We start from the raw sequence: 13869 nt of genomic DNA, 5'->3' as shown, positions 1-13869 counted from the left end.
ATATCATTTTTAACATGTCTAGTCAGATATATATATATATATATATATATATATATATATATATATATATATATATATATATATATATATATATATATATATATAATTACACTGAAGGAGCCTAATCCATTGGAACAGTGGTCTCGTCACTCCATATCCTGCAAACTCAACTCGAAAACAAAGTGGCCTCATAGGCGTAGGATGTACTAATTAATCCGAGGTTGTGTTCTACGGATGTTATTATTTAAAATATTTAGGTAAATTGTCAAACAGGATGGGTACTGATTTTGTCATTGTGAGACCTAACCCATCCTTACCCCTTCCATTTCGGTCTGGGCAGATCAAGGGGTGTTGATCCGCCGCTGTATATGCAATATTTTATTCGAGAAGGGTAGATATTCCATTAGAACTACACCTCTTCCCTTCTACCTTTTCTCCCGCAAACAAAATTCCCAGTTTTTTTTCAAAGTATCATCAAAAACACAACGCAAGGTTCTTCACTGAGAAATAGTGGGACAAAATTAGATGAAAATGGGCAAAAATCATAAAAAGTAAGCACTGACCTGCAAAATATCTCCTTTATCAAGAGTCAATTCCTTACGGCTTTTACCCCTTCTATTATAAACGGCTTCACAAATTCTGGAAAAGTTGATACTAATATTGAAACAGCTTGACAAATTCTGAAAACCGTTGGTACTAATATTGAAAGAGCTTTATAAATTCTGAAAAACGTTGGTACTAATATTGAAAGAGCTTGATAAATTCTGAAAAACGTTGATACTAATAGTGAAACAGCTTGACAAGTTCTGAAACGGGTTGATACTAATATTGAAAGAGCCTGACAAATTCTGAAAAGTATATCACTAATATTGCGACAGCTTAAGAACTTAAGAAAATTATTTACACTAATATTGAAAGAGTTGCGTGCCGACAATCTGATACCTTGGGCGGGCTAGTTCTTCTGATATGTGGCTTATGACCATACGCCAAAACAAAGAGACCACCCGATATATTAAACGGCATATATATATATATATATATATATATATATATATATATATATATATATATATATATATATATATATATATATTAGTTTGATATTTAACATATAAGTGTGAGCTTTAACATGTTCTTACTGTGGTTTTCCCAAGTTCTTCCTCCACCTGTAGCGCTGAGAAATGGCTTTAAACTTAAAACCACAAATTAGTTTAGCTTTTACAGACAAGTGTCTGTTTTACAAGCTTGGACATATCAGTGCAACCTTTACAAAGGATTTTACGCTTTTGCACGAGTGCAAGCTTTTATCTTTTACAGAGGAGTGTAAGCTTTTATGTAACTTTTACAGAGGAGTGTCAGCTTTTATGTAACTTTTACAGAGGAGAGTCAGCTTTTATATAACTTTTGCAGAGGAGTGTCAGCTTTTATGTAACTTTTACAGAGGAGAGTCAGCTTTTATATAACTTTTACAGAGGAGTGTCAGCTTTTATGTAAATTTACAGAGGAGTGTAAGCTTTTATGTATCTTTTACAGAGTAGTGTCAATTTTAATGTATTAGTGTAGCTGCTAGAAATTAATTTGAACTTTAACATATTAGTGTGCGCTTTAACACATTAGTGTAAGCTTTAATATATTAGTGTGAACTTCAAGATATTAGTGTAAGCTTTAACATATTTGTGTACCTTTTACTGTGGAGTGTAAGATTTTACGTGTTAGTGTAACTGTTATGGATTACATATTAGTGTAATCTTTAATATATTAGTGTTGTTTCGATTATATGGTCACAAACTAAATAACAGAAGGAAGCAAAGCCAAAAAGGAGTTCTAAAACTTAAAAAACATTGTTATTATCAACGTTAAAAATGAAGATGTAAGACGAACTTACAGTATTATGAAGTGAATCCAGAATAATCCTGATAAAATTATATAAAATTCCTAAACGAAACATAACTTGTGACAAGCTATAAATAAATCAAAGAAAACAATAAAATATTAAATTTATATTGAAACTTACGTCGCATTCATTCTTTGAAGTTCACAGAAATATGCAGTATTTTGTTGCTTCTGCAAAGTCGTAATTCTGAAAGTAAGAAATTCAAAGCTGGGTCATCTACCATACATTTATAATAGATTGGAGAAAAAAAACAGTTTCGGAGAAAGCTGTAAATTATGATTTTCTATGAAAAGAATAACCTTAACCTCAAACGAATGGGTATGACGAACATACCGTCAACACTTAGACATCTAATGTCATCAGACTGTGATCAACTCATCCATGTTTTCTTCCTACAGTTAGCCGTTATCCAACAGTAGGATCCAGAGGCATCTCTCTACGTTCTCACTGGAAAATACTTTATGAATTTCGTGTTCTCTCCACAACTCGTGATTTACTGAATAATATAAGTCATAATTGGTGTGGCCCTAATATACATTATGACCATGGTACATTTTAATCTCTTACTGACAATTTGTTGCTATTTGGCATAGAATTTTGCCTTTACATCTAGAACCAATATATTCAGATTCACTATATTGGTAACAGCGTTCATGTCTTCTGAAAACATTTTCTAATTACGTCATTCTGTTTCTATTATTTCCCAACTCTACTAGAGAAAAACACCACATTGTTTCCAGTCCACTAACATAGGTTTGATACACCCAAATATGAAATTATCCCTGGATTAAACCACACCCACTTCTGATTTGCATATCAGTAGAGATGCACATGTTCACACAGTATTAATGTATAGGCATGTGTATTTGCACATGCACATATATACACTTGGTGTGCATATTTCGTACATGTAAATGGGTTATTGTTCATTGCTGTAATAAACACTGTCTGACAGGAATGGAAGCACGGAAAAAGCAATATAGAAATCACTGTTAATAGTCTTTATAAATGTAGAGATTTACTTATTTATGCATGTATACCAACTTATTTAAATTGTGTCATGTGAACTGATTTGCAAATGTATGAAGTTTTCTTTGGCACGTAAATCTTCGAAGATATTTGTACATGTGTACGGTGTGCTAATTGTAGCATATGAATGCATTGATAAAAGATACAAAGGTGTGCCATGCATTTTAATTTCTTCATTTATATATATATATATATATATATATATATATATATATATATATATATATATATATATATATATATATATATATAAAGAGAGAGAGAAAGAAACACAGACAGAGAGATAACGAGAGACCGAGACAGGCAGACATAGACGGACAGATTATTTTAGAGTTTGAGATAAGGTCATTTAAATGTTAAGTTATTTTGCTCGTGGCATCTCTTAAGGTCTCACTGGATAGTTTCGGATTTTGACACCTCCTAATTTTTAAGGTAGAAGGCATGAACCTATTTATCACAATCCTAGCATTTATAAATTCACACATAAGCTGAATATATAATGCGGTTTAGATTTACTTTGAGTTAGGCTTGGAAACAGGTTGGCTTGTTGGTGACTGCCTGTCACAGTTAGATGAGCATTGGAGATCAAATGCGTAACTTGGGCTGCAAATGAGCTGTCGACTTGGCTTAAGTATTTATGTGTGTCTCCTACAGAGGTAAACATCTAAAAATCTAGATGGTTGAGGGGTGATGAAAAGTATGCTAATTTGTTATAGTACTAGTGAACTTTATTCATGCATAAGGCACATACTGATTCTTTTAGCTGCCTTGTCACATAAAAATATTAAAAATAGCTATTTCTTGTCAAAAATGAATGTAAAATTTAGTGGTTGGTGGCAGTGTTGGTTCAGCATAAAAACCACCAGTTGCATCAGGAATTAACCTGATTACTGCAGTCAAAATCTCACATGTATGCTTTCTATAAAAATCATTAGTTTGTTTTTATTTGTATCTTCAGTGTAATATTATTCTCATTTTTCTGTAATTGGTCATTGTCGGATGAAATTCACCAGATAAACTGTCCAGTGAGACCTAATTGCTAGTGTTTTCTAAAATACACACACACGTTTTATGTCTGTCTGTATATCCTCCTAGATACTGTATAAATGTAGTGGATGGAAGATTAGTTGCATTGGAGAATGAACCGTTGTTATTAGTTGAGTTGGTGTATTGGCCATTGTGATTGACTGAGTTGATGAAGGAGTCATTGTTATTGGTTGAATTGGTGGATTTGCCATTGTAATTGGATGAGTCGGTGAATGAACCGTTGTTATTGGTTGAGTTGGTGAATGGACATTGCGATCTGATTATGTTCGTGGATATGCCACTGTAATTGGTTGAGATGATGGATAAGCCATTGGTATTGGTTGAGTTGGAGGATGGACCATTGTGAATCAATCTGACTAAAACCAGATCTCCGCTGTCCTACGTGAAGATCTGACGACGACCCCTTAAAGGTCATGTTCTAGTGAGCTTTTAATTAGCGATTGGAAATGGAGATTTCACAAATATGACAGTGAATCAAATCGTTCGGTACACATTCATGTTTTTAATCTACACTACCCAGTCTGCAAACGCGAATATATAAGATTTCATATGATTGGTTGATAAAATTAGCAGTTATGGTAATAACATAGGTTACCAGAACATGACCGCTGGGCGATCGCTTTCAGGACTGTATGTGTAACAGCGGAGATCTGATTGTATTCATATTGATTCGTGGATAGGCCTTTGTAATTGGTTAAGTTGGTTGATAAGCCTTTGCGAATGGTTGAATTGGTAAATATTCCATTGCGATTGTTTGAGTTGGTGGATAGGCAATTGTGATTGGCTGAGTTAGTGGATAGGCAATTGTGACTGGTTGAGTTAGTGGATAGGCCAATGTGACTGGTTGAGTTGGTGGATAGGCCATTGTGATTGGTTGAGTTGGTGGATATGACATTATGATCTGATTAAGTTGGTGGATATGACATTGTGAACTGGTGAAACAAAACATAACTCACATGAAATAATTCCTCATACTTAATATGTGTGACTGATTACAAAATCAGTGTATGGATTGTAAACCAATAGTTATGTATGTGTATATGGGTGGATGTGACATCTGGATTTTTAATGTAGCTTGAAAACAATTCAGTCATATCACTGCGATGTCTGGGGCGTCACTCCCATTAACATTATCTTGACACCAGACTAATCAGTCCTAACACTAACTTTTTCATGCTGAGCGCCTAACGAGGCAGCTGCTTGTGCCATCTTTAGATGTCTTTGATATGAGTCGGCCGGGTTCAAAACCCCACGACCTCCCGCATAAGAGGTAGACGATCTAATCACTTAGCCGCCGTAGCGGTCCCAATATTTTTTTTAAATGTTTATTTCCATATTTCCTTTTCTTCACTAATAACGCTGGGAATAGAAATGATAAAATAGATTAAAAATATACTTTGATACAACGGGTGTCCCTGCATGCATGGCGTAACAGAAGCTTACTTGGTTTAATGTGCAAAGCAAACTTTTCATTCAAACTGGAATTATAACTCTGTCAAACAGAAACTATTACTCTGTCAATGAGAAACCATAACTCGGTCAAATTTAACGAAACTGGCCTGGGTAATATTTAAGAAGTTCGAAATTTAGGGCAAAAATATCTACATCAAATAGGGATCATACATCTCAAAATGTGTGATATAAGTTGTCTTTCACACATGTCCTGTTTCATTTTAATATTAAGCCAATTAAAACGTGGTTCACTCCTTGGAGTTTCAATGCATGGACTGGTGTGGATGGTATAATAGGCGCTCAATATGATAATTAGAGGGAGTAAAATCACAAGACGGGGACAGTGAACAAGTGCCTTTTACCGCCAATTGGTTTCAATACAGGTTTTAAAAAAATGTAAAAACGATTTAATATTTATTGTAAAATTTTTGTTATCTATTCTCATCCTTGCCAGATTTTTTAGTTTCATCTCTTCTTGAATATTTATATTCGTACTAGGATAAAATAAAATATACGTGTAGCTTCTATAAAAGCTCATTAAAAACTCAGAAGTTGCCAGAGTGTCAGTGCGTGTCCATGTGTGCGCATATAGTGGTGGACTGTTAAAGCAAGTTTCCTCTGGCTTGGAAATAATAATTATTTTCATATGTTACTGTCAATTTTGCACGAATGTGTGGCACATAAATCATGTACTCAGAAAACCTAAACTTTCTAGGGTACCTTTATATTAGGTCTATTCATCAACTTGCTTATAAACATGAAGGCAAAAAATATATGCTTTTCTAGCCAGATTTGTCAATAACGGATCCAGGGAGTGGGAGAGCAATGAGTTGCCCAAGCCTGCACTCAATCCAACCCATCCATCCTAAAGAAAGCTGCTAACGAGTCTGGGGAGTCTCCTAGAGAATGTTTCATTCAGTTTGACTGTTAATTGAGATTATTAAAATCCCGTAAATTCAGGGAGCCTTCCCTCCTGAGCTAAGCATCAAGGGTTCTGTCCAACAAACCACTTGTTTAGCTAACCCCCACACCACATACTAAAGAAGATATTTGTAGATCCGACCGTGCCAATCATTCTTAGCCAGCTTGAATTTTATCTCCACGTCGACTTGTTTCGTCAGTTATTAATTAATGTCTACCAACTTTTTAGACCTTTTTTAAAATCGTGCGTCTACCATCTACCGCTAATGCCTGATGAATTTTTCTTCTAAAAGACGTTTGCCGCACGCAAATTGGAGTTCAACACTTTTCCCAAAAACAAAACTGTACTCGCCATGCCATTCAACTATAAACTACTATATTCCACTATTAATGCAAGTTTCACTCTTTGCAAGTCTCATCTCCTGCACTATGCCCACAGGAGGACTTTATATCAAAGTGAGGTCACTTATTGGCCTCACTTTGATATGCATCATGTCCTTCTTTCACCTTGAAACCGTAACATTTGTTTCACAATATGGTGCTTACACAGCCAATAAGTAACTAACGTAAGGGTTGGCAAAACAAAAGGTACAGCAGGTGCTCTCAATAACTCGTAAATTTGCGCTCGACCCAAAATGTATTTTCCTTCAAAAAGTGTAATTTAAACACAATTTTAAACCTGCACGTCACTACTTGATCATATGAATTCCGTAACAGAGAATCTCCTGGGAACTAAACAAGCTTAACAAAGTGGACTAGGTTGACTTTGTTGGGAATACAGTCATTTAATAAAATTAAGCGCTACAAAAAGCCAGTTCATAATCTAAATGAAAGCAAAAATGGTTTTGGAAAAGGATTCCAAACAAATTATTTGCTTTTTTATTGGGTTTTTTACGGTTTCGAATTCCGCTTCACAAATTATGCATAAAATAGTTAATGTTGCCTTGAAATTTGTGCAGCATGTGAGAAAAATAATTATGTCGTACTATTATAACACTGAATATAAACAAAGCTTCTTAGTCCGGGTCAATAAATACAGTGAAGGGCACTAGTCTGAGACCGTGGTTGTAATGAGGAACATTAGTTTTAGGTCATGATTTCAATGCGGAAGATTATTCTGGCATAACACTATGAACGGAAAATGCAATCTTTAAATCCTTGTAGTTAGTATCATTAGTTAAAGATCCTGATTTAAATGGAGAACATTATACTGAGATATTGATTGAACGGGGAACATTGGTCTGACATACAGACTGAATGGGAAACATTAGTCGGAGATACTGACTGAATGGGTAACCTTGATCTGAGATACGTATTGAATTGGCAACATTAGCATTAGATCCTGATTATATTTAGGAACATTAAGCTGAGGTCATGTCTATAAAGGCAAATATTAGTTTGAGTCCCTGGTTCTAATGGAGAACATTAGTCTTCGAGTCTCATTTCAATTATTAATATGCGATTTTGATTGGAATGAGGATCAGGAGTCTCAGATCCTGATAGGATGGAGGAACACTATACTGAAGTCCAATCAGGAATGGGTAAACTTTGTCACATATCTTTGCATTTAGAGAAATTAGACTGTGATCTTAATTGGAATGTAGAACATTAGGCAGAAATTATGTCTGGAATGGGACAATTAGGGTGTGTTCCTGATTAGCATGGGGCAAAGGGTAAGATATCCTGCCTGGAATGGGGAGCATGTATCTATGATTCTGATTGGAATGGGAAATATTTGTCAGATAATGAGAATAGTTAGTCAGAGATCCTAGATGGAACTGGAAACATTAGTATAAGACTTTGATTGTAACTAGGAATATTAACCTGAGGTCTTTGGAATTGGGAACATTAGTATATGATCCGAATCGCAACGAGGGACATCACTTTTTTTATCTCAGTTCAATTAGAGGAATGATAGTCTGAGATCAGAGTTGCAAGAAGGAACAATAGTGTGAGATCCTGATTAGAATAAGGAATGTCAGTCAAGGATCCTTTTTGTAATGCAGAATATTAGTCTTAAATTCTTGTAATTAGAACCATTAGTCTAAGTTTATGATTTGAAAGGGCAATATTAGTCTGAGACTATGTTTTGAATGGCAAAAGGTAGTATATCCTCTTAACTGGAATCGAGAATATTAGTCATAGGTCCTAACTGGAATAATGGATAATAGTCTTAGATCTTGTTAAGAATGGGAATACGTAGTCTCACATTTTGCTTAGGATTTAGGCCATAAAAGTTGAGATCCTGTTTGGATGCGAAAAGGTACTTACATATTGCTTGGAATAGGAAACGTTAGGCTGACATTATATTTAAAATGGGAAAAAGTTGTATATCGTCTTGCTTGGACCCTGATCGTTACTCAAAACATTATTATCAGATTCTGGTTGCAATAAATAGAAAACATTTGCGCATTTTAGAGAAGATATGCCGAAGTATTTCACGGGCAAGGTGGAAACATTGTGTTTCAAGAGTAGAGAAGCCACTGAAGAAACACAAAATGTTTCCACTTCAAGAATGGGATATTTTCTTTTACCTACTCAAAAGAAACGTAGATTTTCTTTTAGGTATATATTTGTTAATGACACCCGTCGACCAGCATGTATTTGCTCGGTTGTATGCCAGTGCGATTGATAGCTGCATTATTACAGCGATAAAAAGAAATACCTGAATTTTACACATTAGGACAGTGATCTTTAAAACTTTGGCTTAAACATATCATCGAATTTGCCACATTGATGACCCTATTGCATGAAACTGAAGAGATTTTTGTTTTAAGCCTATTATTGCACTGATTGATACTGATTGCGTAGGATAATAATGAAATTGTATGTAACGGTTGTACATGACAGACTTCTGAGTGTAACGTCTTTAAACAAAATATTGTAATGATTTTGAGTTTATTTGTAATGGTTTGTGTTCTTTATTTTGTTTATTTCTACGTTTATACGTGAGGTTGTGCGTGGCCTTTGTCATGCCTGCAGTCTGTCAAGGTAGCAGACGTTGCATCTAATTTTCGATTGTCGCTTAGTTTCGGTTTTCAACAAGTCAGCACTAGTCAACATCTAATTTATCAATACTTCCAAACATCCTATGTATCAATACCTTGAAACACCCAATTTATCAATACTTCAGAAAACCCAATTGATCAACACTTTCAAACACCAAGATGAAGCGAGTTATAATTGTTCCTTAAAATTGTATCACTATATTTAATCAAGAGTTTTATTTTGCTAAGAATAAATATATGCACCGTATGTCATGGAGTATTTCAGGTATACAATACTGTCTGAGTGATGCATAGTAACAGGTCGTATAAGTTCAGTCACTTACAGTTTCCATGATTCATGTTATATATATTTTAAAAAACTAACTATAAGAAAAATTAATACTTCAAGTCTTTAAGTTTGGTTTTAGACATGTATTGATGGCCTCTCAGTGTTTACAATTTTGTAACTAGACGTTATACCTATGACACGTGTTACGATCTAAACATCCGATGTAGAGGGAGTGATAGACAGAACAGAAGAAGAAAATGCATGTCTGAATATGGAAATACAAATTTGAAAAACCTACATAAAGGAAGATATATTTCCTCAATGGGGAAAAAGTAGTTACAGACGTGATATGGCCACTGTGACGATATAATTTGTCTACCACCGATGTAGGTTTAGTTCGCACTATGACATATATAATAAGGAGCATTATTATGAGATCCAGATTGGGATGGGAGCATTAGTCTGGGGTCCTGATTGTAACGAAGATTATTAAGAGATCCTGGTTGCAATGAGCGTCATTGGTCTGAATTTCTGATTGGAATTAGGGTCATCAATTTAAGATCCTGTTTGAGATACCAGTCTAAGATCCTAGCTTGAATGAATAAGGTTAGTCTAAGATCCTGGTTGGAATTGAGAGTATTAGTCTAAAATCATAGCTGTACTGGGAAATAATAGTCTATAATCATGAATGCAAAGGGGACACTGATGTAACTTAGAAGGTATTAGCTGAAGATACGGATTTGGATTTTACGAAGAAATTTAAACAACCATGGATGATTGTTGTAATAAAATGATCCTGCGACATTGGTATTATTCAGACGGTCCTTTGTGCAAACAGGAAAAAGTCAATGCTATTGTAGATTTACTTCATATAGAATTATAGTTGTTGTTGTTCTAGGGTTTAACGCCATTTTTTCAGCACAAGATAGGCCATATATGGCGGCCAGTATAACTGGTGGAGGAAGAACCCTGGAAAACCCAGGAAAGAACCACCGACCCACGAGAAGCTACTGGCAGGCTTTCCCACGTACCCACGCTAACCGAGCCTTGGACTCGAACATACGCAGACAGAGGTGAGATGGCAGTGATCCGGAACGGTGAGCGCTTTAGACCACTCGGCCACTCGGGGCCCCTATAGAATTATAGTAAAACCGAACACTTTAACACTAGCTAAGAGAATGAGAAAATGCAATCTGCAGAAAAGGTGGAGAATCTTGTACATGGTGGATAATTTCTAACGAAAAATGTTATAAATGGGTCTAAATGCTACGCATATATGTTATGTTTAACATGCATGATGGTCTTCATCCATTGGAGAAATTTGAGTGAAAACAAAAACAAATGTCGCCTGTCCACTCCTCAATGATGTCTTACCGCCTCTTATCCTGTCTGCCTCTTCTTCTGTACCATCGCAATTGCCTTGCAAGATTGTATTTGCCAGTGCAGATGATCTTGAGACATGGCCGTACTACTTCAGTTTACGCTTTTTTACAGTGGCCAAGAGATCTTCATAGGATTTGGTGGCTCGTTTGGATCTTGTTGTGGACGTCTTCGTTGGTTACATGGCCAATGTATGAGATGCCCAAGATCTTGCGGTTGCATCTCCTTTCGAAGGTTTGAATCCTTCTGTGTAGACCTGATGTGAGAATCCATGTTTCACAAGCGTATAGAAATATGGATATGACCATTTAGCGCATCAGCCTTATTTTGGAACCAACACAATCTTGTTATCTTTCCATATTGGTCACAACATTGCTTTTACTGCTATTGTCTTGACCATCCTGCAAAGTAGTTCTGGTTTGGAGCCCTCATCTATGATAACTGATCTATTGTACTTTGTGACTCTTTTCAGCTTCTGTCCACTGAACTTTATTTCTGCACTGATGCCGTTGGTGTTATTTGTCATCAGTTTGGTTTTTTCGGCGCTAATCTCCATACAGTATGCTGTAGAGTTTCCGTCGATGCGGTCAACCAAGTCATCCAGTACTTTTTCATCTCCTGCTAAACCACCAATATCATATGCGAAGCGAATGTTGGTGATTGTTCTTCTTCCGATGCTGACAAAGCCCTTGTGGCCATGCAAGGCATCCTCCATGAGCCTTTTCAGGACAATTGTGAAGAGTGTAGGTGACAGTATACATCCCTGTCAAAATATAAATGTTGTTCGAAATCAATATCATCTGATGCCGTTGCTGAGGACAGCACTGGTGGCTTTGTCATAAAGATGCACTAGGTTTGAGATGACGTTGTACTTCCTCATAGTTACCCATAAGGCCGCATGCCATACCCTTTTTGAAATCTATAAAAACATGGTATAGATTTTGCTGATGCTGAAGGTATTTATCGCAAAGGAGTCTGAGATTGAAAATTTGTTTTGTGATATTCATTTCTGCTCGGAAACTGCATACTCTTCAGCTTTTCTCTGCTTGAGGCTCTAGTCTGTTCAGAATTATCTTCAGCATGACTTTGCTCTGGTGACTTATCAGACTGATGGTTTTGTTGTTTTGGCATAGCTGTAGGTTTTCTTTTTTGGGGAGCACGATGACCACGGGTTGAGTCCATGTGGTGGGCCATTCTCCTGCCTGCCATATCTTGTTGCAGAGTGTTGTCAGGACTGTGGATATATCTTCTCCACCTGCTTGAATTAACTCTGCTGGCATCTTTTGTCAACGCCAGCTGACATTCGTTTATTTTGTAATCTAACTGCAATTTCTACTTCTTCACAAATAATGGGTTATCATCAGCTTATTCTGCCTGAGGGCAATTTAGTACTGCTGTATCTCCTTGGGTCTTATGATTGTACAATTCTGAGCAGTATTTTTTCCATCGCTTGAGGATTTCTTGATCTTCTTTGAGGCATTTTCCTGATTTGTCTTGGATGGTGGTAGTTTTCCCTTATGTATGGGTTGTGAGATCTTGCACCAGTTGATATGCCAGTTTGCTATCATTTCTACTCAGACTGTCTTCGATTGCAGCCATATATTTATATCCATGATTTCCTTGCCTTTATTGTGCTTTTCCTGATCATGTTGCTTCTTTCTCTGTATTTTCTAGCTCCTTCGTGATGTCTTTTTCCCCTTTTTCTGTTCTATTCTTTTGTCGCATAGTTCAAGAACATCTGTTGTGATCCAATGTTTCTTTCTTCGACGATATTTGCCAATGATCTTGCTAGCTGTGCTAGTCACAGCTTTGTTGAATGTGGTTGTCAAGGAATCGGTGTCAATGTCTTGGCTGTCAAGCGTTATCAAAGGTGCAAATTTACCAATTATGATTACTAGGATGGCTTCTGCAACTTTTGGAACATTACATTTTTTAAAGTCAAGTTTGATTCTTGATTGGTTATGCTTTGTGATTATCTTCATGTGGAGGCAAAACGTTGTAACTAATAAATCATGGTCACTTCCAATATCTGCTCCTGGAAAACTTCGTATTCTGGCAATATTCAGTCCTGTGCAGAATCGTTTTTTCACCACGATGAAGTCAATCTGGTTGTGATGTTGTCCATCTGGTATGTACCAGGGCCATCTTCTGAATGCTTTGTGAGGGCCAAACGTGTTGGCTAGCACAAGATTGCCACAGGCAGCAAACTCGAAGAGCCTGTGTCCTCTTTCATTTCTTTCTGCATTGAAGAAGGGTGCACATGTGCTTTGCCAGTTTGTCTGTGAATCAACTCCCACCTCTGCATTCAAGTCTCCTTGTACAAATAGAATGCCCTTCTGCTTGTGTGAGTTATCAGAGTTGTCAATGACATTTTACAGTATTTTGTAAACATTATCCAGTTCGTTGCCATCATAGTTAGATGTGGATGCATATGCCTGTATAATTGTGATGTTGAAGGGAGTCGCCCTCAGGCGGATGGTAATAAGTCTGCTTGCTGCTTGAGAATGGGCAGCAGCCCATAATGCTGTTCACAGTGCCTTTGTGGGCACGAAATCCAACGCCATGATTGTGTTTGTCCCCTCTTCTGAAAAGTAGAGCATATGCCTTTCATCTGTTGTTATTTCGCCGATGTTTTTCCAGCGCACTTCGCAGAGACCAATAGTGATTTAGCTGTACCTCTCCAGCTCATGTGTAAGTTCTTTCAACTTTACCACATCAGTGTCCTAACTTTCCATGTAGCGATGACAATGTTGCCTCTCCCACGGATCTTTGTAGTGGGGGTACCAGTATTATAATTGTCACCTCCGTCCTGGTATGCAGCGAAAGGCACGGTCTTTGCTGACCAGGGCTGCGACCATTCCGGTATGAAA

At 36.6% G+C, this 13869-nt stretch overlaps 1 protein-coding gene across 4 annotated transcripts in view; it reads right to left on the bottom strand.

The window, feature by feature from the left end:
• LOC149784054 (uncharacterized) overlaps positions 1-13869 on the bottom strand; it is a 67860-nt gene that overhangs the window by 11117 nt on the left and 42874 nt on the right. For all 4 annotated transcript variants that reach the window (XM_089932150.1, XM_089932151.1, XM_089932149.1 and 1 more), the window contains exons 6-7: positions 2015-2080; positions 564-639 (exon numbers count right to left, since the gene is read on the bottom strand). In XM_089932150.1, the coding sequence (XP_089788276.1) occupies positions 564-639; positions 2015-2080 (142 nt within the window). The remainder of the gene's footprint in view (positions 1-563; positions 640-2014; positions 2081-13869) is intronic.

The sequence above is a fragment of the Sinohyriopsis cumingii genome, chromosome 14 (genome assembly GCF_028554795.1).
Source record: "Sinohyriopsis cumingii isolate HCF-2022 chromosome 14, ASM2855479v2, whole genome shotgun sequence".
NCBI lineage: Eukaryota > Metazoa > Mollusca > Bivalvia > Unionida > Unionidae > Sinohyriopsis > Sinohyriopsis cumingii.
This window is presented reverse-complemented; position numbering and strand designations above follow the sequence as displayed.